The following is a 23892-nucleotide window of genomic DNA, read 5'->3' as shown; positions in this document are numbered from 1 at the left end:
TACCAGGGCGCCGGTGTCATACTCACCACTCCATCTTCTGGATCTGTTAGGGAGTGGCGGCAATGCTGCGCGGGCTTGCGATCATCACCCTCAGGAGCTCAATGTCCTGTCAGCGGAGATAGAGAACCAGTAATCTCTAGGGTTGGACACTACTCCCCCCTAAGCCCCACAAAGCGGGGAGGCTGTTACCAGCAGCTTTCCTGTACCTAACTCTTAAAAAAAAAAACTAGAAAAACTCCTGTGGAGCTCCCCTAGCTGTGACCGACTCCTCCGGGCACATTTTCTAAACAGGTAGGAGGGGCATAGAGGCAGGAGCCAGCCCACACTGTTAAGCTCTTAAAGTGCCTATGGCTCCCAAGGGACCCGTCTATATCCCATGGTTCTAAATTTTATATATATATATATATATATATATATATGTGTGTGTGTGTGTGTGTGTATGTATGTATATATATATATATATATATATATATATGTGTGTATATATATATATATATATATACACACATATAAAATATATACAGACCAGAGGGCCCAGCGAGGGAGCCGCTGGCAGGGAGGTGAGCAATGTCACATTGTGTACATCGCTCATTGTGGCTCCATACACAAATTCCGTAATGAGCGATGTCACAAGTGACATTGCTCACATTAAGTTGTCTGCACTACCGACCTGCAATCAACAAACAAGGGTGCACGTATCATTGATTGCTAGGACCAAACACACTAGACTATGTGAACGATATATCATTCACAATTGTCGGTATCAGCCATTTTGATCAAAATAATAGTCTAGTGTGTATGGTCCTGTAGAGCTAGAACAGATTCAGAGGCGAGCCACCAAATTAATAAAGGGGTTAGAGGCACTGGACTATGAGGAAAGGATTACTAGGTTAAGTATGTTTACACTAGAAAAGAGGCGTCTAAGAGGAGACATTAATATGTACAAATACATAAATGGACAATACATGGAGCTGATAGAGTCAGATCTATTTCTTACAAATATCCAAAATGCCAGCGCTAATATATGTTTCTGACGCCAGGCACATCTTATTACTATATATGATAAATGTGCGCGGTATGTTGCAAACACTACATCCCTTAAGAGTACTCACACACATTGTCTGATTGAGGTCCAACGCTCATTATATATATTTGATATTTAAAAGGGTATGTATACAATATAACACATGTACAGTATATATATGGTTAGTGTATATTTTCATAGGAAGCAATTGTTACAAAAGAAATCATACAGTCACGGCTAGCAATTACCACCTCCCTGTCGCATGCTCACTACGCTCCATCTCCTCCATCTTTGGATCTCCGTCCATACCAGCTAACAGCAACTGAACAGAACAGTATCTCGTTCAGCACCCAGCAGAAAAACAGGAAGCTCTTGTGTCTGGGATCAGCTATACACTGTATGTTGGGGGAGTATAGGTCTTCTGTTATTGGTCCAGGGGAGGGAACTTGAGTCATTGGTCAGTTCATATGCAAACCTTGACGACATCAAAAGGGTTGGCCTCTGGTTTCCGCCCACACATGCTGTCTTTTGTTCTCAGTTGAATTGTGGCTTCATATTCATATATTCAATCATAACTAATTGTTGCAATTAGCTACAACTTAACCACAGGCATCAAATTGACACACACATTCTCCTGATCATTTTGACACCATGCATGACACGTTTATCTTGCTCTGCTCCAACAATAAAAATATATGACGTTATATTCCATTATATAATTTAAAACCTTATAATGTCTAGTGCTTGATATGTCTAATTTCTCTTACGTCCTAGAGGATGCTGGGGACTCCTTAAGGACCATGGGGTATAGACGGATCCGCAGGAGCCTGGGCACACTATAAAGACTTAAACTGGGTGTGAGCTGGCTCCTCCCTCTATACCCCTCCCCAAGACCTCAGTTAGACTTTGTGCCCACGAGTGATGGGACACACACTAGGGGAGCTCTACTGAGTTTCTCTAAAAGACTTTAGGTTAGGGTTTTTATTTTCAGGGAGACCTGCTGGCTACAGGCTCCCTGCAGCGTGGGAGTGAGGGGGGAGAAGCAGGACCTACTTCTGTGAGTTTCAAGGCTGTGCTTCTCGGCTACTGGACACCATTAGCTCCAGAGGATTCGATCACTTGGTGCGCCTAGCTGCTTGTTCCCGGAGCCACGCCATCACCCCCTCACAGAAGCCAGAAGAAAGAAGCCGGGTGAGTATTGGAAGAAAAGAAGACTTCAGTGACGGCAGAAGACTTCAGTAACGGAGGTAACAGATTGAGCTGCACTCCATGCTCCCACACCAACGCACTCACAGGGTGCAGGACGCTGGGGGGGGGAGCGTCCTGGGCAGCATATTACTGATTTCCTTGTTTTTTTCAGACTGGCATAAAAGTGTTTTCAGTGCCGCGGCACTGTGTCGCAGACCCCCGCCAGCTTTTGTCATCACGCTGCGCGCCATTAATTCCCCTTCGACTTCCGCGGTTGCAGGGCGCTGGGGGAGACCGCCCTGGGCAGCAGTTTACAGCTTTATTTGCGGACTGTATAGGATTAAGGAGACCGGGCCCCCTCCACTATGTACAGCGCACTGCGCGCCTTTTCTCCACACAGAGATAGGGCGTTTCGTGTTTAAACTGGCGGGGCCGGGGCTCCGTATCCCGGACCGCCGCCAGCACGTTGTGGCGCGATGCGCGCCAGTTCTCCGCCGCCAGTCTCCCGCGGGTGCAGGGCGCGGGGGGGGAGCGCTCTGGACAGAGACAGGGGGTTAGTGTTTAAACTGGCGGGGCCGGGGCTCCGTGTCCCGGACCGCCGCCAGCACGTTGTAGCGCAATGCGCACCTTTTCTCCCCGCCGCCGGCTTCCGTGGGTGTAGGGCGCCGGGGGGGGAGGCGCCCTGGGCAGCTTTTATGTATATAGCCCGGGCGTTCCATGTGATACCCCGCCGTTTCTTAGCAGAGGCGCGTCGAGAGCCGGTGCTCCCACACGCTGAGGGTCTGTTGGGTACAGGGCGCACAGGGGGGAGTTTCCTGTGGGGCATTGTTTCCTTGGTATATAGTGGTTTTACACTATGTACACTGACAGACCGGGTTACGTATTTTATATGGATATGAATTTCCCTCCGAAAAGTGCTCCCTGCCTGATATACACTTGTGTCGGCATGGGTGAATATTCTGGCATCAACACCTCTGGGGTTCATTGTCGGCATCGCCGACACCTGTTTGGTACTTGATACAATAGATATTGAGTCAACGGTTCGGTTGTGTATACTTGTTCAAAGTAAACACGGTATGGGAGACACATTAGTATGCGGGTGACCCTGTCGGCACCTATTCTTATTACCGGGGGTAAATTACCACGTTATAACTAACTTATATCTGTCTAGATATATATATTTAAATGTATTTATATGGTTTGGCTTCATTAGTCTGTAGCTCGACCACAAACATGGTTATTTTTGTGGGGGAATGTTATTATAATTATCTATCTATAATCCCCTTGTGCCCATCGGGGTCCCAAATATGTTGTTTGCCTGGTATTACTCTCTGATGTCGACGATTACTGCCTTTTCTGACGACTATAATGCTTCCTGATAGAGCAATAACTGTGGTTTCAGTACATGGCCATACACAATCCGATCATATGTATGCTTTATGTATATATATAGGTGGGATATGTGTGTATATGTGTATTACATTAAGTATATTCATCTTATGATTTATAATGAATGCTGCTGTAATAGTATTCCTTCTCATATGCTGGTCGCTCTGCTGATAAAGCTTTAGGTCGGCTGTGACGAGTGGGTCTCCCGTCCTCTCAAGATGTCCGAATGTTTATTCTTTCCACGTGGCAGAGGGAATACTGTGAAAGTCAACGCCTGGTCGACTCGGCGTCCTGTCACGGAAGATCGGATACAGGAAGCTAAGTGATATTTTATTTCTATTATTATTTGCATTGTATGCACAGCATCCGATGAAATTACCCTGTATGGTTAGGAGATTTTCCTTATCTTGGGGTTTCTCTATAAATCACAACACGCTGCAGTGTGTATACAGGAGGTGTCCGGAGAAAGACTGAAGCTGACTCCGAGAAGTACTAGAGTTTTTTTCCAGGAGTCGGGGGGGCGCTCTTGGGGAAGTATTAGTTCAGTCAATCTTGGTGGACACTGCTGGTACCTTTAACTAGGTGAGGTAGATTCCCTCGCAACGGTTGGTGACACATTCGTTTGTTGGATGCAGTCACATTACATAGTTAAATACCGTTCTTTTTTACTTTACTGTGCAGATGGAAGGTGAAAAGGTAAGTGTTCTGCAGCCTTGCTAGGTTCGCAGAAGCCGATGTCGTTTTCGGATTCTCACGCACCCACCACAGGTCGCTGAGTCTATCTGGCTGGTCTCCACTCCGGTGGGGACTCGTCTACTACTTTTTAAGGGGGCCTGTGAGGTAAATTTAAAATCCAGAGGGGGACACTCTGGGGTTACAGATGTTTCCCCTCACTGTTTCCTAATAGATCTTGCCGGTTCTCCTATAAATGGGGAGATACTAAGCAACGCCAGACCAGAGGGCGTCAGATTCAGGCCATTGTACTACTGTACCCTGTTAATAAAAAAATAAAAAAAAGGTTTAAATGCGTTGTTTCTGCATCCAGATTGCCTCGCTGGATATCCAGGTATGATGGTTTCTTTCAATAATAAGAGCCATTGTTATTACATTCCGAGAAGCCCTCCCGAGTGTGGCGAGGTCAAGAAACAGGTAGTGCAAAGCGTTGTTTCTCTCTGACTGTTCCTCAACACAGGGAATGGCTATTGTTCCCAACGTCGCAGATGTTGGGGGTAGGTATCAGAGTAGATACTGCATGGTTGAGATTCTAGGTTTTTTTTCCTGTGGAAGGAGGTCCGATGATTGGGAGTCGGATCAGGTTTGCAGTGACAACCCATCATTATGTTCCGTTATGAAGCAGATGGAGGTGGACTGAGAGATCAGTTGGATATGTGGTAGAGATGAGCGGATTCAGTTTTACTCGGTTTTACTCGGTTCTCAAAACCGAATCTTATTGGCTATCCAAAACACGTGACATCCGTGAGCCAATTAGATGGCGTTTTAAGAACCGAGTAAAACCGAGTAAAACCGAACCCGCTCATCTCTAATATGTGGTCCGGGTCTCACCTGCCAATGCACCGGAATATGATTCTAATGGTCACGACTTCGCTCCTGTAGTGTCTGCTCGGTTCTCACCTTCTAGAGAGGCGAAGTTTCGGAATACAAGTTTAGATCCTGGTGGTCAGGCTTACAGATCTCCGGAACTAGGAATTAGCCCTGGCAAGGGACGTATTCCGGTAGAAGGGGTCAAGCTGGGAAGCTTGTCGGTAATATGTTTCCGGTATTAGGAGCTATGTTTGACGAACATATTATTCGTGGTCTGCCCGTGTTCTCTCAAATGATTTGACAGCAGTGGCAGGAGTGAGCCGCTAGCGCGGAACAAGGAGCACAGCGCCAAAGGCAGAGGTTGCAAAAGTTGCCGCTGGATGGATAGATGGGTTAACGCTATAGTTGCAGTCTGCACTCCAGAGGTAAATGGGGAGGAATTCGATTTCCTCGGTAGACGAGATCTCCTTCCGGAAAAGATACAGTAGTCATCGAGGAATTTTCACAGAAGTGACAAGTCTTTGGGGTGTGTCTCAATTAGACATGTTGGCGTTTTGTCTCAAAGAAAGGCCTCGGGGATATTGGTCCAGGTCAAGGGACACTCAAGCCATTACAGTGGACGCCTTTGTGACACCTTGGGCGTTTTAAGTCGGTCTATGTGTTTTCCTCCGGTTTCGGTTTTTTCTTAAGGTGATAACGGAAAATGATGAACAAGGGTTCAGGAGATCCGCATTGTTCCAGTTTAGCCAAGCAGGGTTTGGTTTTCCAGCTGTTTCATGCTTATTCATAGAAGTTTCCTGGCCGCTTCTTTTGCGTGAGGACCTGTTAAATAGACCAGGACGTATATTAAGACTTCATGTGGATGCGGTTGTCGGTGACCGATTGAATGCCATTTCCTAGCAAGAAAGTGTATTCCACGTGAGGTCGTGTCCGCACTTCTTCTGGCTGGAAAAGAAGTAACAGCAAGGCCTTACCACCGTAGTTGGCGTAAAGCTATGTCTTGGTGCCGGTCCAAGAAGGCTCTTAAGGAAGATTTAGACGGGGTCGTTCTTCTCCAGTTCTTGCAAGCAGTTGGGGATGATGCCTTAAGTTAGGCTTCTTTTCAGTCCGGTTTTGGCCTTATAAATTTTCTTAAAAGAATTGGCTACCTTTCAGGAGGTTCGGTCTTTCGTGAACGGAGGGTTGCACGTCCAACCTTGATGGTGCTCATTGGCTTCGGGAGACTCTGATGTAGTATTGCGTTTTTCTTGTGTCACAGTGTTTAGAACTCTCGATGTAATCGGGGCTTTTGACTAATTTGTTGCCAATTTGACTACGGTTGGGAGGCAGAGGCTCTGTTTATCTGGTATGCTCCCAGCATTATTGCGGCACCTGCGTCTAGGCAGCCTGTTATACGCTGGATCGGTGACACGATGTGGTGTGATCGTTCTCTGGCTGGGTTTACGTTAAAGTGGTTGGGGGAGACCCATCCTCTTAGGAAGATAGGCTCTTCTTGGGCGGATGTCCGAGAAGTCTCAGCGGTTAAATTTAGCCGAGCAACTATTTGGTCGATTTTCAAACACCTGTGCTGTGCTCTACGAGGTTGATAACCTAGCTGATGGGGACCTCATGTTTACTCATACGGTACTGCAGAGTCGTCCGCACTATCCCGCCCGTTCTGGAGCTTTGGTATAGACCCCATGGTCCTTAAGGAGTCCCCAGCATCCTCTAGGACGTAAGAGAAAATAGGATTTTGGAACCTACCGGTAAATCCTTTTCTCCTAGTCCGTAGAGGATGCTGGGCGCCCGTCCCTGTGCGTACTATATCTGCAGTTATAGGTTTTAGTGGCACTTTGTGGTGTTTTTTCTCTGTCAACCAAATTGCTGACGTTGTTCATGTCATGACGTGGTTTTGTTATTGGTATACTGTCACAGGTTGTGTTACGTTTTTTTCTCAGAATATGGCTGGATGGTTTTCTTACCGTGGACTGGTTTTCTGTTGAAAGCCATGTCTTGCTGTATGTTTGTGGTGTGAGCTGGTATAACACTCACTGTGTTTAACCTATAAATTCTTTCCTCGAAATGTCCATCTCTCCTGGGCACAGTTTTCTATCTGAGGTCTTGGGGAGGGGCATAGAGGGAGGAGCCAGTTCACACCCAGTTTAAGTCTTTATAGTGTGCCCAGGCTCCTGCGGATCCGTCTATACCCCATGGTCCTTAAGGAGTCCCCAGCATCCTCTACGGACTAGGAGAAAATAAGAATTTACTTACCGATAATTCTATTTCTCGTAGTCCGTAGTGGATGCTGGGGACTCCGTAAGGACCATGGGGAATAGCGGCTCCGCAGGAGACTGGGCACATCTAAAGAAAGCTTTAGGATCACCTGGTGTGCACTGGCTCCTCCCCCTATGACCCTCCTCCAAGCCTCAGTTAGGATACTGTGCCCGGACGAGCGTACACAATAAGGAAGGATTTTGAATCCCGGGTAAGACTCATACCAGCCACACCAATCACACTGTACAACTTGTGATCTGAACCCAGTTAACAGCATGATAATAGAGGAGCCTCTAGAAAAGATGGCTCACTACAACAATAACCCGAATTTTTTGGTAACAATAATTATGTACCAGTATTGCAGACAATCCGCACTTGGGATGGGCGCCCAGCATCCACTACGGACTACGAGAAATAGAATTATCGGTAAGTAAATTCTTATTTTCTCTGACATCCTAGTGGATGCTGGGGACTCCGTAAGGACCATGGGGATTATACCAAAGCTCCCAAACGGGCGGGAGAGTGCGGATGACTCTGCAGCACCGAATGAGAGAACTCCAGGTCCTCTTTAGCCAGGGTATCAAATTTGTAGAATTTTACAAACGTATTTGCTCCTGACCAAGTAACTGCTCGGCAAAGTTGTAAAGCCGAGACCCCTCGGGCAGCTGCCCAAGATGAGCCCACCTTCCTTGTGGAGTGGGCATTTTAAGATTTTTGGCTGTGGCAGGCCTGCCACAGAATGTGCAAGCTGAATTGTACTACAAATCCAACGAGCAATCGTCTGCTTAGAAGCAGGAGCACCCAGTTTGTTGGGTGCATACAGGATAAACAGCGAGTCAGATTTTCTGACTCCAGCCGTCCTGGAAACATGTATTTTCAGGGTCCTGACCACGTCAAGCAACTTCGAATCCTCCAAGTCCTTAGTAGCCGCAGGCACCACAATAGGTTGGTTCATGTGAAATGCAGAAACCACCTTAGGTAGAAAATTTGAGGACGAGTCCTCAATTCTGCCCTTTCAGAATGAAATATTAAGTAAGGGCTTTTATATGATAAAGCCGCCAATTCTGACACACGCCTGGCTGAAACCAGGGCTAACTCGTCACTTCCATGTGAGATATTTTAAGTATACAGTGGTGAGTGGTTCAAACCAATGTGACTTTAGGAAACTCAACACAACATTGAGATCCCCAAGGTGCCACTGGAGGCACAAAAGGAGACTGTATATGCAGCACCCCTTTTACAAATGTCTGAACTTCAGGCACTGAAGCCAGTTCTTTTTGGAAGAAAATCGACAGGGCCGAAATTTGAACCTTAATGGACCCTAATTTTAGGCCCATAGACAGTCCTGTTTGCAGGAAATGGAGGAAACGACCCAGTTGAAATTCCTCTGTAGGGGCCTTCTTGGCCTCACCCCACGCAACATATTTTCGCCAAATGCGGTGATAATGTTTTGCGGTTACGTCTTTCCTGGCCTTGACCAGGGTAGGGATCTTCAGGATCCGGCATTCAACCGCCATGCCGTCAAACGCAGCCGCGGTAAGTCTTGGAACAGACAAGGCCCTTGCTGGAGCAGGTCCTTTCTTAGAGGTAGAGGCCACGGTTCGTCCGTGAGCATCTCTTGAAATCCCGGATACCAAGTCCTTCTTGGCCAATCCGGAACCACGAGTATAGTTCTTACTCCTCTCCTTCTTATGATTCTCAGTACTTTTGGTATGAGGGGCAGAGGAGGGAACACATACACTGACTGGTACACCCACGGTGTTACCAGAGCGTCCACCGTTATTGCCTGAGGGTCCCTTGACCTGGCGCAATATCTGTCTAGTTTTTTTGTTTAGACGGGACGCCATTATGTCCACCTTTTGTTTTTCCCAACGGTTTACAATCAGGTGGAAGACTTCTGGGTGAAGTCCCCACTCTCCCGGGTGAAGGTCGTGTCTGCTGAGGAAGTCTGCTTCCCAGTTGTGCTGACAGTGCTATCACATGATTTTCCGCCCAGCTAAAATCCTTGCAGCTTCTGCCATTGCCCTCCTGCTTCTCGTGCCGCCCTGTCTGTTTACGTGGGCGACTGACGTGATGTTGTCCGATTGGATCAATACCGCCTGACCCTGAAGCAGGGGTTTCGCTTGACTTAGGGCATTGTAAATGGCCCTTAGTTCCAGAATGTTTATATGAAGAGATGTCTCCAGGCTTGACCATAAGCCCTGGAAATTCCTTCCCTGTGTGACTGCTCCCCAGCCTCGCAGGCTGGCATCCGTGGCCACCAGGACCCAGTCCCGAATGCCGAATCTGCGGCCCTCTAGAAGATGAGCACTCTGCAACCACCACAGGAGGGATACCCTTGTCCCTGGTGACAGGGTTATCCGCTGAAGCATCTGAAGATGCGACCCGGACCATTTGTCCAGAAGGTTCCACTGTGCGTGGAATCTGCCGAATGGGATTGCTTCGTAGGAAGCCACCATTTTTACCCAGAACCCTTGTGCATTGATGCACTGAGACTTGGTTCGGTTTTTAGGAGGTTCCTGACTAGCTCGGATAACTCCCTGGCTTTCTCCTCCGGGAGAAGCACCTCCTTTCTGGACTATGTCCAGAATCATCCCTAGGAACAGAAGACAAGTCGTCGGAATCAGCTGCGATTTTGGAATATTGAAAATCCAATCGTGCTGCCGCAACACTACCTGATATAGTGCTACACCGATCTCCAACTGTTCCCTGGATCTTACCCTTATCAGGGAATCGTCCAAGTAAAGGATAACTAAAATTCCCTTCCTTCGAAGGAATATCATCATTTCGGTCATTACTTCAGTAAAGACCCGGGGTGCCGTGGACCATCCCTACGGCAGCGTCCGAACTGATACAGTTCTGTACCATAACCTGAAATACCCTTGGTGAGAAGGGTAAATTTTGACATGAAGGTAAGCATCCTTGATGTCCCGAGACATCATGTAGTCCCCTTCTTCCAGGTTTGCAATCACTGCTCTGAGTGACTCAATTTTGAATTTGAACCTCTGTATGCAAGTGTTCAAAGATTTTAGATTTTAGATTTTAAAATCGGTCTCACCGAGCCGTCTGGCTTCGGTACCACAATAGTGTGGAATAATACCCCGTTCCCTGTTGCAGGAGGGGTACCTTGATTATCACCTGCTGGGAATACAGCTTGTGAATGGCTTCCAAAACTGCCTCCCTGTCAGCGGGAGACGTCGGTAAAACAGACTTTTGGAAACGGCGAGGGGAATACGTCTCGAATTCCAATTTGTACCCCTGAAATATTATCTGAAGGATCCAGGGGTCTACTTGCGAGTGAGCCCACTGCGCACTGAAATTCATTGAGAACGGGACCCCACCGTGCCTGAACTTGTAAAGCCCTAGCGTCATACTGAGGGCTTGGCAGAGGCGGAAAAGGGTTTCTGTTCCTTGGAACTGGCTGATCTCTGCAGCCATTTTCCTCTCCCTCTGTCACGAGCAGAAAAGAGGAACCCTTTTGTCCGCTTGCCAACCAGGACTGCGCCTAATAATACGGCGTCTTATTTTGAGAGGCGACCTGGGGTACATCCCCTCTTTTAAGGCAATACTTCCAAATGCCGTTTGGAATCCGCATCACCTGACCACTTTACTGGAATAATTGGACAACGCACTTATACTTGATGCCAGTCGGCAAATATTCCGCTGTGCATCATGCATATATAGAAATGCATCTTTTAATTGCTCTATAGGCAATAATATACTGTCCTTATCTAGGATATCATATTTCCAGTCAGGGAATCCGACCACGCCAACCCAGCACTGCACATCCAGGCTGAGGCGATTGCTGGTCGCAGTATAACACCAGTATGTGTGTAAATACATTTTAGGATACGCTCCTGCTTTCTATCAGCAGGATCCTTAAGGGCGGCCATCTCAGGAGAGGGTAGAGCCCTTGTTTTTACAAGCGTGTGAGCGCTTTATCCACCCTAGGGGGTGTTTCCCAACGCACCCTAACCTCTGGCGGGAAAAGGTATACTGCCAATAACTTTTTAGAAATTATCAATTGTTATCGGGGGGAAACCCACGCATCATCACACACCTCATTTTATTTCTCAGATTCAGGAAAACTACAGGAAGTTTTTCCTCACCAAACATAATACCCCTTTTTTTTGGTGGTATTCATATTATCAGAAAAGTGTAAACTTTTTCCATTGCCTCAATCATGCAATGTGTGGCCCTATTGGAAATCACTGTTGTCTCTTCACCGTCGACACAGGAGTCAGTACCCTTGTCGGCGTCTGTATCTGAGGTAACGGGCGCTTTAGGGCCCCTGTATGAGACGTCTGGACATGCACAAGCTGAGTAGCCGGCTGTCTCATGTCAACCACTGTCTTTTATACAAAGCTGACACTGTCACGCAATTTCAACAGTACATCCACTCAGGTGTCGACCCCCTAGGGGGTGACAACACTATTTCAGACACTCTACTCCGTCTCCTCATCATTTTTCTCCTCATACATGTCGACACCAACGTACCGACACACAGCACACACACAGGGAATGCTCTGATAGAGGACAGGACCCCACTAGCCCTTTGGGGAGACAGAGGGAGAGTTTGCCAGCACACACCAGAGCGCTATATATATACAGGGATAACCTTATATAAGTGTTTTTCCCTTTATAGCTGCTGTTATACTGCGCCTAATTTGTGCCCCCCTCTCTTTTTTAACCCCTTTCTGTAGTGTAGTGACTGCAGGGGAGAGCCAGGGAGCTTCCCTCCAACTGAGCTGTGAGGGAAAATGGCGCCAGTGTGCTGAGGAGATAGGCTCCGCCCCTTTCTCGGCGTCCTTATCATCCTTTTTCTGTATGTTTTGGCAGGGGTTAAATGCATCCATATAGCCCAGGAGTTATATGTGATGCATTTATTTTAGCCATATAAGGTTTTTTTATCGATTTATTGCGTCTCAGGGCGCTGCCCCCCCCAGCGCCCTGCACCCTCAGTGACCGGAGTGTGAAGTGTGCTGAGAGCAATGGCGCACAGCTGCGGTGCTGTGCGCTACCTTATCTGAAGACAGGATCGTCTTCTGCCGCCGATTTTTCCGGACCTCTTCGCTCTTCTGGCTCTGTAAGGGGGACGGCGGCGCGGCTCCGGTGACCCATCCAGGCTGAACCTGTGATCGTCCCTCTGGAGCTAATGTCCAGTAGCCTAAGAAGCCCAATCCACTCTGCACGCAGGTGAGTTCGCTTCTTCTCCCCTTAGTCCCTCGATGCAGTGAGCCTGTTGCCAGCAGGTCTCACTGAAAATATAAACCTAAACTAAAACTTTCACAAAGAGCTCAGGAGAGCCCCTAGTGTGCACCCTTCTCGTCGGGCACAGAAATCTAACTGAGGCTTGGAGGAGGGTCATAGGGGGAGGAGCCAGTGCACACCAGGTGATCCTAAAGCTTTCTTTAGATGTGCCCAGTCTCCTGCGGAGCCGCTATTCCCCATGGTCCTTACGGAGTCCCCAGCATCCACTAGGACGTCCGAGAAAAGGATTTACCGGTAGGTACCAAAATCCTATTTTATGTGCTGTATGAAATATGTGTTGAATATATCTTTGTGGCATGTCTGCGTAAATGCGTATGTTACCATATTGCTGTGCACGCTGTGCGTATTCGCAAGCATAGCGACTCATGTTTGGAGTCTGTATGTTCTCTCTATGTAATATTGGTGATTTGTTTAATGAGAGATCTCTTCACAGGACACATGGACACCCTCTGAGGTTAGAGGAGAGAAAATGTCACACCCAATGAAGGAAAGGGTTCTTCACAGTAAGGGCAGTAAGGATTTGGAATTCTCTGCCAGAGAAGGTAGTAATGGTGGACTCACTCAGGGCAGCCATCAGGGAAGGACTGCAGGGACTGGAGTCCTGGGCCCTTATAGAGAGGGGGGCCCGCCCCTGGTCCTACCGCCAATACCTGGAGAGCTGCACAGGCAGCGCAACAAAATCAGGCTGATGTGCAGGGAGGACTTAAAACAACCCTATCCTGTGCATGAGCTTTGTGATTTTTCCTGCAGGTCCACCTATGTGTAACGTCATGATGTGTGACATCACATAGGGGTGGAGTGGCAGAAACTTATTTTTATTGGTGGGGGGCCCTGTATATTTTGTTGGTCCCGGGCCTTTCAATTTCTTATGGTATCACTGGACTAAGTCAATATGTTTAAAAATGGGTTAGATACATTTCTATCTGAAAAAGATATCCAGGGATATACCATTTTTTTTTTAAATGTACTTGGTAAAAATATACATTATAGTTGTAAACGCTGGTTTACTTACAGGACTAAAAAGCATATACCTTAAACACACTAGATACACTTTAATATTGAGCCACTGCGGCCGCAGTAATTAACCTTTCACCTTTATATTATTCACAACCCTTACTTACACAAAGGTCGCACAGCATACACACTCTGCGTATGTACGCCGAAAGGGTGTAGGGACTACACAGTTTGTGTACACAGGCCTATACGCTGTTAGCACAATACAGGAGCCCGAGTGGCTGTAAATACGCTTTAAACCTTAGCAAGGAAATGGAACACGACACCAATTGTAAATCAAAACTTGGTTGGGGTCTAACCCACCAACGGTTCTTTACTTGCAGGGGGTAACAATATAAACAATACAATACAATAGAATAATGGCTACAGTCAATGGTACATACTTGTTCAATTTCGCCTGCGCTTCCCAGTCTGGTCCTCAGTCATCAGGGTAGATGACCTTAAGAGTCTGTGTGTGACCAGGCATGCAGCTGGCTCTTTTATACAATCTTCCAAAACTTAACACAATGGATACTGTAATCTCTTTGTCCATTGGACACAGGGATGGTCATTTACAGTACAGGAGAGGTCATAGGTTGGTTTGAATAGGTGGGCGATGTTTATTCCAGATGCACTTGTGGGTGGTCTCATCTGGGTACCCACCACATACCAAATGTACAGTAAATACAGTTTATATCTATATTCTGCTCCTGCTCATAACTATTCGCAGGAGCGTGCGATCTTCTGCAAACCAACACTGGAATATTACCCTTAAAATACCCTACAGCTGGATACCAAACACCACCTTATAACCTTGTTCTGTCCCCTCCTATCCTGTAAAGGTGAATCCCTTTGTTCTGATACCATTTAAACTGTTGTAACTTGCTGATGTGGTGCAGGGAGACTATGTGTACATTGTGCACTATTTGGATTAAATATGTAATGTGTTTTGATGGCTTTTTTGTGCATTCACAAACTCGACCGTAAATACACATACCACGCGCTAATGCGCAGGACCGCGGGAGCGACCATACGTAAATTGCGAATATGCGCACACACAGCAGAACAAGTACACACACGGAGGCCATCTGTGTGTAGTTTGTACGTGATGTGTGTATTGCAATATTTTTCGACTTTGACAGTCCACCCTTTGGCAGTCACCAATAACTGCCACTACCTAATCAATAAACAGAAAAATATCTATACAATATATATATATACAGAAGCTTGGATGGTCGGGGGAGAGTTGTAGGTGGGAAATGTATGACCTAGTGGGATAGTAAAAGCATGTATGTATGAATCCATGTCTGAGGGGCATGTATCATCCTGCCGTAATTTCTAAATAAGCTTCGAGGTATTGCGAAGTATACATTAAATCCTTCTCATCCCGTATTAAGGGTCTGTAAATGGGCCAACAAACACTACCGAGCTCTTTTCGGCTTTTTGTTCCAACATATGTGAGTGCTAGTATATGTGGATATCACCTGTCGACTATGTGTGCCATTAACTTGAGGTTGAAGAGATGAAGGTAAGACACATATATAAAAATACATTCACATAAACATTTTGGGTAGGGCTGACGTCTTTTCCAGTTGGATGTATCTGGGCAGAGGGGGAGACAAAGAAAAAACGGGTGAAAGAAACAGGCCATGAAATTAATTTGCAAACCTTATCATAACACTGTCTCTATGGATGGATCGTAAATTAAATCTGCTGCTATAACAGCACCCTCGCTCCTTAGACTCATCAAATTTGTGCCATGCTTGCGCCGCATTAGAATTTGAACACACCTAAATATCAAACCAATAATTATGACGACTCCCAGGATACAAAGGAGAAACTTCCCCACACTCATAATGACATTTTGAGCCCACTCTCCTAACCCTGAGAACCATTTGCGTGGGTTCAACCATAAGACCCAGCCGGTCAGTTCATTACTCACAGTCGCTAAGGTAAGGTTGTGCTTCCTCCTGAACTCCCACTTCAACTGCAAGATCTCGTCCATCTTCTGATCGATGATCTCCGTGGTATCATCAGTGCTGTTTGTAATATATGTACAGCACTTCACACCATATTGAGTTGCCAGAGTAACACAATACCCACCTGTCACGGCTGTGACATAATTAAGGACCATCCTGTACTGAATCAGTTCCTTCTTGTAGGCTTGTAACTCCCTTCCCGTATACATGAAGGTGTCGTCATACATCTCAGTGATATTGTCTATCAAGTTCGCTAGCGCATGGATATACCTATAATTTATAGTTCCTCTGGCAGTACGGGTGATATCTAATGCGAGAAGGAACTGAATCCCGGTGGATTCGTGGATCAAATTAGAGGCTGCGTGCTCTGCCCTATCTATGAGGTCTCTTCATGATGTGTTCATAGTGAGTATGAGTATAAGGAGCCTGAGCACTGCGGTGAACATCTTTAATTTTATCATGGGTTGTGGTCATGACCTCCGGTAGTACTCTCCCAATATAACACAATCCCTCTGAGCTCGGGGCAAGCCTCTTGTATGCCTTCCTCCCACATATGAAATAGGCATCATCTGGGAGAACATAGGGGACAAAAGAAACCAATCCCCAGTTCTCCCATCTGCTCAGTACAAGTATTGGGCTGGATGATATGAGCACAATACCCTGATGATACTCTTCCAAGCCACATGGTCTTGCTTCCACCGGTATACCTATACCGAAAATACCTCCCACTGTTGGCTATTTGGCATACAAGTTCAGCAGACAATATCCCTTCACAGTGCCTCCGAGCTCCATGACTACCAGAGCACTTACTAATACCAGCCTTTACTCGAGTGATGTGCTGCTCCTGAGATCCTACAAATTCGTACTCGCCATCAGAACCCATTCCAGATCCCTACTCGACCTCTCTGGGGCCCTCACCAAAACAAACTGTTCTGATCAAAACCAGAATTACTAGTAGAACCCGAAACGCAGTCTCTTGTGATCGATCCATTTCGTTAGGGGAAAGGAGGAAAACAAGGAGAAAAGAAAGGAAAATGCAGGGGGAGGTGAAAAAAGAAAATGGTGCGACAACCGTTCTAGATCTTGTTGCTCTCCGTGCTCAGGTGCCTTTCAACAGTCCTGCCTCTCAACTTTCCCGGAGCAGTCTAGTGTCTCTTTGCCTTGTTCTTTGAACACACAGTTCACTTTGAACGCAGTTACCAAACTACTTTGTCACGAGTTCTCTCCCGGCCAGCAACCTTCTTGCAGTGGGACGAGTGGACCCAAGTCTCTCTTTCGGCGACCTTCAATGCTGTCATGCTGGTTAACAAGACTTGATATGGTCCTTCCCACCTGTCTATGAGGCAACCTGAGCGTAAGAAATTTCGAATCATCACATAATTCCCAGGCTCAATGTCATGATAATTACTGTTCAGTAGGTCAGGAATAACCAGCTTTAAATTTCTTTGTTGATTTCTCAGCTGCTGGCTCATCCCAACCAAATATTTCACAGTCACTTCATTATTACATTTCAAATCATCCTGGAGGTCTATCTTTACATGAGGTTGTCGACCCAAAAGAATTTTAAAGGGTGATAAGTTAAGTGGAGACCTGGGAGTGGTTCTGATGCTGTACAACACTAGTGGCAAAGCTTCTGGCCACAACAATCCAGTTTCAGTCATTAATTTGCTCAGCTCGTTCTTATCAGTTTGCACATGACCTGAAAGACTTCACCTGTAAAATGGGTACCACTGTCACTTTCAATTATTCTAGGGATACCATATCTACACACAAATTCAAGCACAATTTTCTTTGCAGTGAACGTAGCAGTATTTGTGGCAGCAGGGAATACCCAATTGGAAAATACATCAGTACATATTAACACATATTTCAAATTCCTACAGGGTGGTAACTGTATGAAATCGATTTGTATTACCTGAAAAGGTCTGTCTGTAGGAGGGATATGGGATGGCTCTGTTGGTATTGTCTTTCCGATATTCTTCCTCAAGCAAGTAAAACATGTCTCTCTTACCTGCATGAGAAGAGAATCCTGGCGCACACCAGTAGGCTCTCATCAGCCTGCACATACCCTCTTTGCCTAGATGAGTCAGACTGTGTGCCGCCTCAGCTAGACTTGGAAGATATGCTCTGGGGGCTACTGGCTTACCGTGTCCACCTGTCCACAGTCTTGAGGACTCCTGGCCATACCCCTTTGCCCTCCAGACTGCCTTTTCCTGAAGGGAACACAACGTGTGTTATCAGTTGTGTGAAGTAAACCGTCTCTGGATGAGAGAAGAGAGAGGAAAAATAGTAAATAAAAAAAGAAAATGTCAGGTTTGGAAATGTCAGGTTTAGCATTCACCACAGGCTGTCACACCATCATGCATATCAGTGTATGTCCACAGTCTCCCTTCACCAGTGTTCTCATTCTCCACCCTTTGTGCATGACCAGGCACACTACATTAATACTGGTGTCCCTATGCTGGTGAGATATACTGGATTTGGGCAGAACTCTGAAGGACCGAGTAGGCATGTGGCATTTGAACTGTTATCGGGTCCAAGTATTGTACCCTCCTGTTGGTGAACGTAAGAGATGAGGAGGAAACTTTGAAGAAAAATCACATAGAGGTTAGTAACAGATAAGTTTGTAGCGGCAAAGAGGATTTTATAAAGTTTGACAACTGGATTGGGCACTATGGGGAAGTGATTCTCTACTGTCTGCTCCCCTTAAAAAAAAAACTCTGTGTGTCGTATTTCTACTGGGACTGTCCCAACCATCAATCCAGTGTCCTGTCCATCCTAAGTTCATAGGGAACCCGGTATCTGTGAGATAATTTCCTCTACCTGTGATGGACATGAATCTAGAACCGTGAAATGCAACATTAGTCCTCGTGGGTATCCAACATACTTTGTGCTTCCTGGGCGGGAGCACTCTATATGTATACCATCTCTAACAAAACTCCTGTTAAGTTAATCACGGGCCATTTCTGCTAGAGAGAGAAGCAAAAGTTTAGAGGCCTCATCTTAACCCCAGCAAGTTTTGTCAAAAGGGTAAAGTTGCATTTATTCCGTTTTTCCCATTAACCAAATCTGTGTTTTCTACATAGCTCGTGATTCCATACTATATGTCCCTTGATCCCGCCTATGTGTTTAAAAATGTGGCTTGTTTTCTCTGTCTAGGGGTCTATATTGACTATGTGTTCTACTATACCTACAATCTCTGGCAAAATGCCCTTCCTTTTTACAAATGTAACATATTCTCAGTCTTTTCCAACTACCAGGTTTTTGGGGTTTAGGCTGATGAGGCTTTGCTGCAAGAGCCTGTAGACTTATTGTGATCAGCTTCTCCTCCTGTTGTTTTCTGCGCCTAGCAATATTCTTGTGGTGTTCAATTGCGCACTCTCTAAGACAAGCAACTGTGGCTCCTCTCCAATTAGGCAAAGATGTTTGTACCCTGTCCCTTACTGCTTTATTGAGTCCGTCCATTAGCACAGAGACAGCCACCTCCCTGTAATTCGCATCGTTCCCTGTATCTGATACCCCAATGTATCTATCCATTATTTGCAGGGCCCGATGAAAATATTCAGATGTCATTTTATTTTCTCTCTGTTTTATGGAGAAAATTCTTCTCCACTTAACAGTAGTGGGGAAACACAACTCTAGTTGCCTATTAATTCGCTCCACATTCTCCTGATTGTTTCCGTCAGTCATAGGACTATCCGACTCTAATCTACAATCAGTGATACATTTTTTGTGTGTAAATATTAGCGGGTATTCACGCTTTCAAAACTATCCGCCAATCTTTGTTAGCTGGTTCATGAGCATTACCCAGATCTCTGATAAACTTCTGACATCTGGCTAAATGCTTCCAGGGATTGGGGAATTCTGAAATGATTGACCACAGCTCATCTCTGGGCCACGGGGAATACATTGCATTATTCCTGGTGAGTATTTCTCCCCATTGGGAGTTACTATTTCCAAGACAGGATGTAATCCTACCATTCCGTTCCTAATCTGTTTGTTGAAAGGTGTTGTTGTCTCTGTGCAATGACCCGTATCACACTTACCGGTAGCTGTGACCTCACCAGTTCTTTCAGTGGGGAACACTGGTACTGCTCTAACTGGATGGACAGGCCCCACCTGAGTTTCCTGCAAGGCGAATGCCTGAATGAGAGCTGCGATTTGGCTGGATCCTTCATCTTTCTGTTACCTATAACCTTGAAAAGACTTCAAAACAGGATACAACTTGCAAAAATTAGGGTTAATACATTTCTCTTGCATTATACTATCATTTATAGATATACCATTGACTGTAGCCATCTCTTTCCTCGACCTGTGTCGATAATGGTGTGTTTGTGTCCACATTCCTGCTAGGTTTGGAACCTGCTTTGCGAGTTTGTTCCCTTTGCATTTCCCCCTCTTGTTACCATAATTTTAAACAATCGTTATGTCTAATCCTTTGTTTTCTGGATTTAAGCAGACATATTTTACTGCCTACATTCTGTAATACCTCTGGTTAAAAGCTGCCAACAGTAGGGAATGGTACCCTATCGTTGTCAGTCATACATACCCATTCGTCACAATAAACTTCAGCATGTGGACCATATTTTCCACACATAATAAACCTTGCTGACCCTCTCGGCCTTTCTTCTTCAGCCTGAACCCTGCACAAACGTCTCTTACTTGAGCAACTGGCTCCCATATTTGTGGGTCTTTTTAATAACTAAAAAAAATTCCCACAAACACCAAAATACTCAATGTAAGTTGACGGTGAAAGTTCTTAGAGCGCTTTCACCCACTCCCGCCCACGTTGGCTGGTACTACCATACACTGTCGATAGCGAAGGCGATGTACCCAACTTAGGGCACCTATCAGACCTTACAGCACCGTGATTTCTCTCGGTGGATGTTCTGTTGGAATATTTTCCTAAGAGAGGCAGCGAAAAATTCCTTTTCGGTATCTTTCAACTGGAATTGTTTGTAGGGTGAAAAACAGTGAAATTAGATAACTATCCTTCACCCTTTCCAGTGAAGCCCACCAGTGAGATTTCCCGACGTTATCAAAGAAAAATCCCTTTGTCTATACAATCACATCTGCGTATGCTTTTCCAAAGCACATATGACACATTAGTATCACGTTGTGCTGTGTAGAACAAACGGACATGCGATGCAATAGCACAGCCTATAAATACTATTTATCTAAATGCCCTATGATTGCTGTAGACCACCTGACCTAGACCACTCCAGATCACCTAGTTGTATGGGACACCTAGACCACTTCAGATCACTTAGACCACTTAGTTCTAATCACGCAAGGTAGCGAACCCTATGCCACCGGGCCTCTACTAACCCAGTGTTTCCACTCCAGCCACTTAGACCACTTCAGTTCCTGGGTTCAGCTCCACTCGCTCCGCTTTCACTCACTCAAATACGCTTTGTTTTTCTGTACAGAAAATTTTCACTGGTTCTGATTGGCAGCTTTACCCCCAGAGGTGCTTACAGTTTTTAAACTAAATTTAGAGTAACCTGCTTTTGAAATCGGATAGTTATGTGCTATTGTATTAAATGTCTACTATCCCACCTTAATTGAACAAATATCATGTGCTTTTATTATGCGCACACAACCCTACACAAGCTTGCGTAATTACGCAACCGTGCGTACCCCTATGCCACGTGTGCGGCCTTACGCCACGTGCACATTTTTGTACGCTGTACTCACGTTCCATACCACGTGTACCAATGTGCGTACGCAATAAAACAAATCACATAACTCTATAAATGTGAGCAATACTAACTATAATTGCTCACTTAGCACAACATCCAGTTTTTTCTTAACAACCAGGTAAGAACTGCGTTTCATGTCTATAATTACTCCCTTAAATACGTTTATTTCAAATTTACCTATATAGCAACAAATGTATCCGATTTCACACAGATCTATAATGACTGCAATAATCTATAATTTAAATGATATGATTCAGGTTGGATAGCTATCTTGCAGACCAAACACTGATATAAATATACACATAATTATAATAATATTATATATGTATCATTCACTGGCCTTCTATGAGACACCTTCACCCATTCAGTGCTTCTAATTTGCATATCAAAGATGTTTTGCCTGTCTGTACTAGTGGTTGAACCAGTTAATTAACATTTCAATGCCTATCTTATAGCAAACAGAGAGTAAACTAAATCCTGGGAAAGAAGGGGAAAAAAAGTATTATGTCTTTTTTCTGTGTGCAATTCCTTACCCCAAGCCAAGCATTTATCGCACCATTTACTCTCACTAGGCCCAATTGAAACTATTTGTAATTGACTATAGCATGAGTTAAATAAATGCATTGGTAACTCATAAATGGTGCTTGATGTGACAAAGGAAACTGATTGTTCTGAGCAGACTGAAAATCAGCTATTTAGAAAATAACCTTCATAAAATGGCCACTGCTCCTCCCCCTTCCACACCCATCAGGTTTACACAAGATGGTGGACAGACCATATGGTTAGTCCAAAATGGAGGACAGACCATGCGGATTCCTTTGTCACAAAGAAATCACAAATCATACAAGCACCAGAACTTATTTTAGGCCTGAGTTAAAAAAAAAAAAACTATATCAAGGCTATGCAGCAACTTTTAAATGTACTTTTAAATCTACTTAACAATCCAATCTGAATCAAACACAATATGACTTATTTAAACTTTGTTTTGCAACAATGTGAGAGGGCATGCAAAGTATCGGTGCCCTTTGTGTACGCTTTTTTGCGCCAAAAAAATCTCAGATTTTTAAATAGCTTTTTTCCTGTTTTACGGGTTCTACCAGCACCTCTGCAGACCAGACAGAGCAGACGCAATCTAACAGCACTCAAATAGGGTTTTCAGCATATCCATCGACCAGTAAAAGGTTACGTAGGATAACTGTCCGCCCTTTGCTGATAGATTTAGGAGGTTCCTGACTAGCTCGGATAACTCCCTGGCTTTCTCCTCCGGGAGAAGCACCTCCTTTCTGGACTATGTCCAGAATCATCCCTAGGAACAGAAGACAAGTCGTCGGAATCAGCTGCGATTTTGGAATATTGAAAATCCAATCGTGCTGCCGCAACACTACCTGATATAGTGCTACACCGATCTCCAACTGTTCCCTGGATCTTACCCTTATCAGGGAATCGTCCAAGTAAAGGATAACTAAAATTCCCTTCCTTCGAAGGAATATCATCATTTCGGTCATTACTTCAGTAAAGACCCGGGGTGCCGTGGACCATCCCTACGGCAGCGTCCGAACTGATACAGTTCTGTACCATAACCTGAAATACCCTTGGTGAGAAGGGTAAATTTTGACATGAAGGTAAGCATCCTTGATGTCCCGAGACATCATGTAGTCCCCTTCTTCCAGGTTTGCAATCACTGCTCTGAGTGACTCAATTTTGAATTTGAACCTCTGTATGCAAGTGTTCAAAGATTTTAGATTTTAAAATCGGTCTCACCGAGCCGTCTGGCTTCGGTACCACAATAGTGTGGAATAATACCCCGTTCCCTGTTGCAGGAGGGGTACCTTGATTATCACCTGCTGGGAATACAGCTTGTGAATGGCTTCCAAAACTGCCTCCCTGTCAGCGGGAGACGTCGGTAAAACAGACTTTTGGAAACGGCGAGGGGAATACGTCTCGAATTCCAATTTGTACCCCTGAAATATTATCTGAAGGATCCAGGGGTCTACTTGCGAGTGAGCCCACTGCGCACTGAAATTCATTGAGAACGGGACCCCACCGTGCCTGAACTTGTAAAGCCCTAGCGTCATACTGAGGGCTTGGCAGAGGCGGAAAAGGGTTTCTGTTCCTTGGAACTGGCTGATCTCTGCAGCCATTTTCCTCTCCCTCTGTCACGAGCAGAAAAGAGGAACCCTTTTGTCCGCTTGTCAACCAGGACTGCGCCTAATAATACGGCGTCTTATTTTGAGAGGCGACCTGGGGTACATCCCCTCTTTTAAGGCAATACTTCCAAATGCCGTTTGGAATCCGCATCACCTGACCACTTTACTGGAATAATTGGACAACGCACTTATACTTGATGCCAGTCGGCAAATATTCCGCTGTGCATCATGCATATATAGAAATGCATCTTTTAATTGCTCTATAGGCAATAATATACTGTCCTTATCTAGGATATCATATTTCCAGTCAGGGAATCCGACCACGCCAACCCAGCACTGCACATCCAGGCTGAGGCGATTGCTGGTCGCAGTATAACACCAGTATGTGTGTAAATACATTTTAG

The 23892-nt window shown here is 45.5% G+C and overlaps 1 protein-coding gene across 1 annotated transcript in view; it reads left to right on the top strand.

Moving 5' to 3' along the window:
* The window catches only part of LOC135056516 (oocyte zinc finger protein XlCOF7.1-like), a 124245-nt gene that overhangs the window by 41371 nt on the left and 58982 nt on the right, over positions 1-23892 (top strand). The window contains exons 8-9 of the mRNA XM_063961818.1: positions 4283-4297; positions 5241-5364. Coding sequence (XP_063817888.1) covers positions 4283-4297; positions 5241-5364 — 139 coding nt within the window. The remainder of the gene's footprint in view (positions 1-4282; positions 4298-5240; positions 5365-23892) is intronic.

This window comes from Pseudophryne corroboree, chromosome 3 (assembly GCF_028390025.1).
Source record: "Pseudophryne corroboree isolate aPseCor3 chromosome 3, aPseCor3.hap2, whole genome shotgun sequence".
NCBI lineage: Eukaryota > Metazoa > Chordata > Amphibia > Anura > Myobatrachidae > Pseudophryne > Pseudophryne corroboree.
The sequence above is the reverse complement of the archived record's forward strand: the minus strand, read 5'-3'. Positions and strand labels throughout refer to the sequence as shown.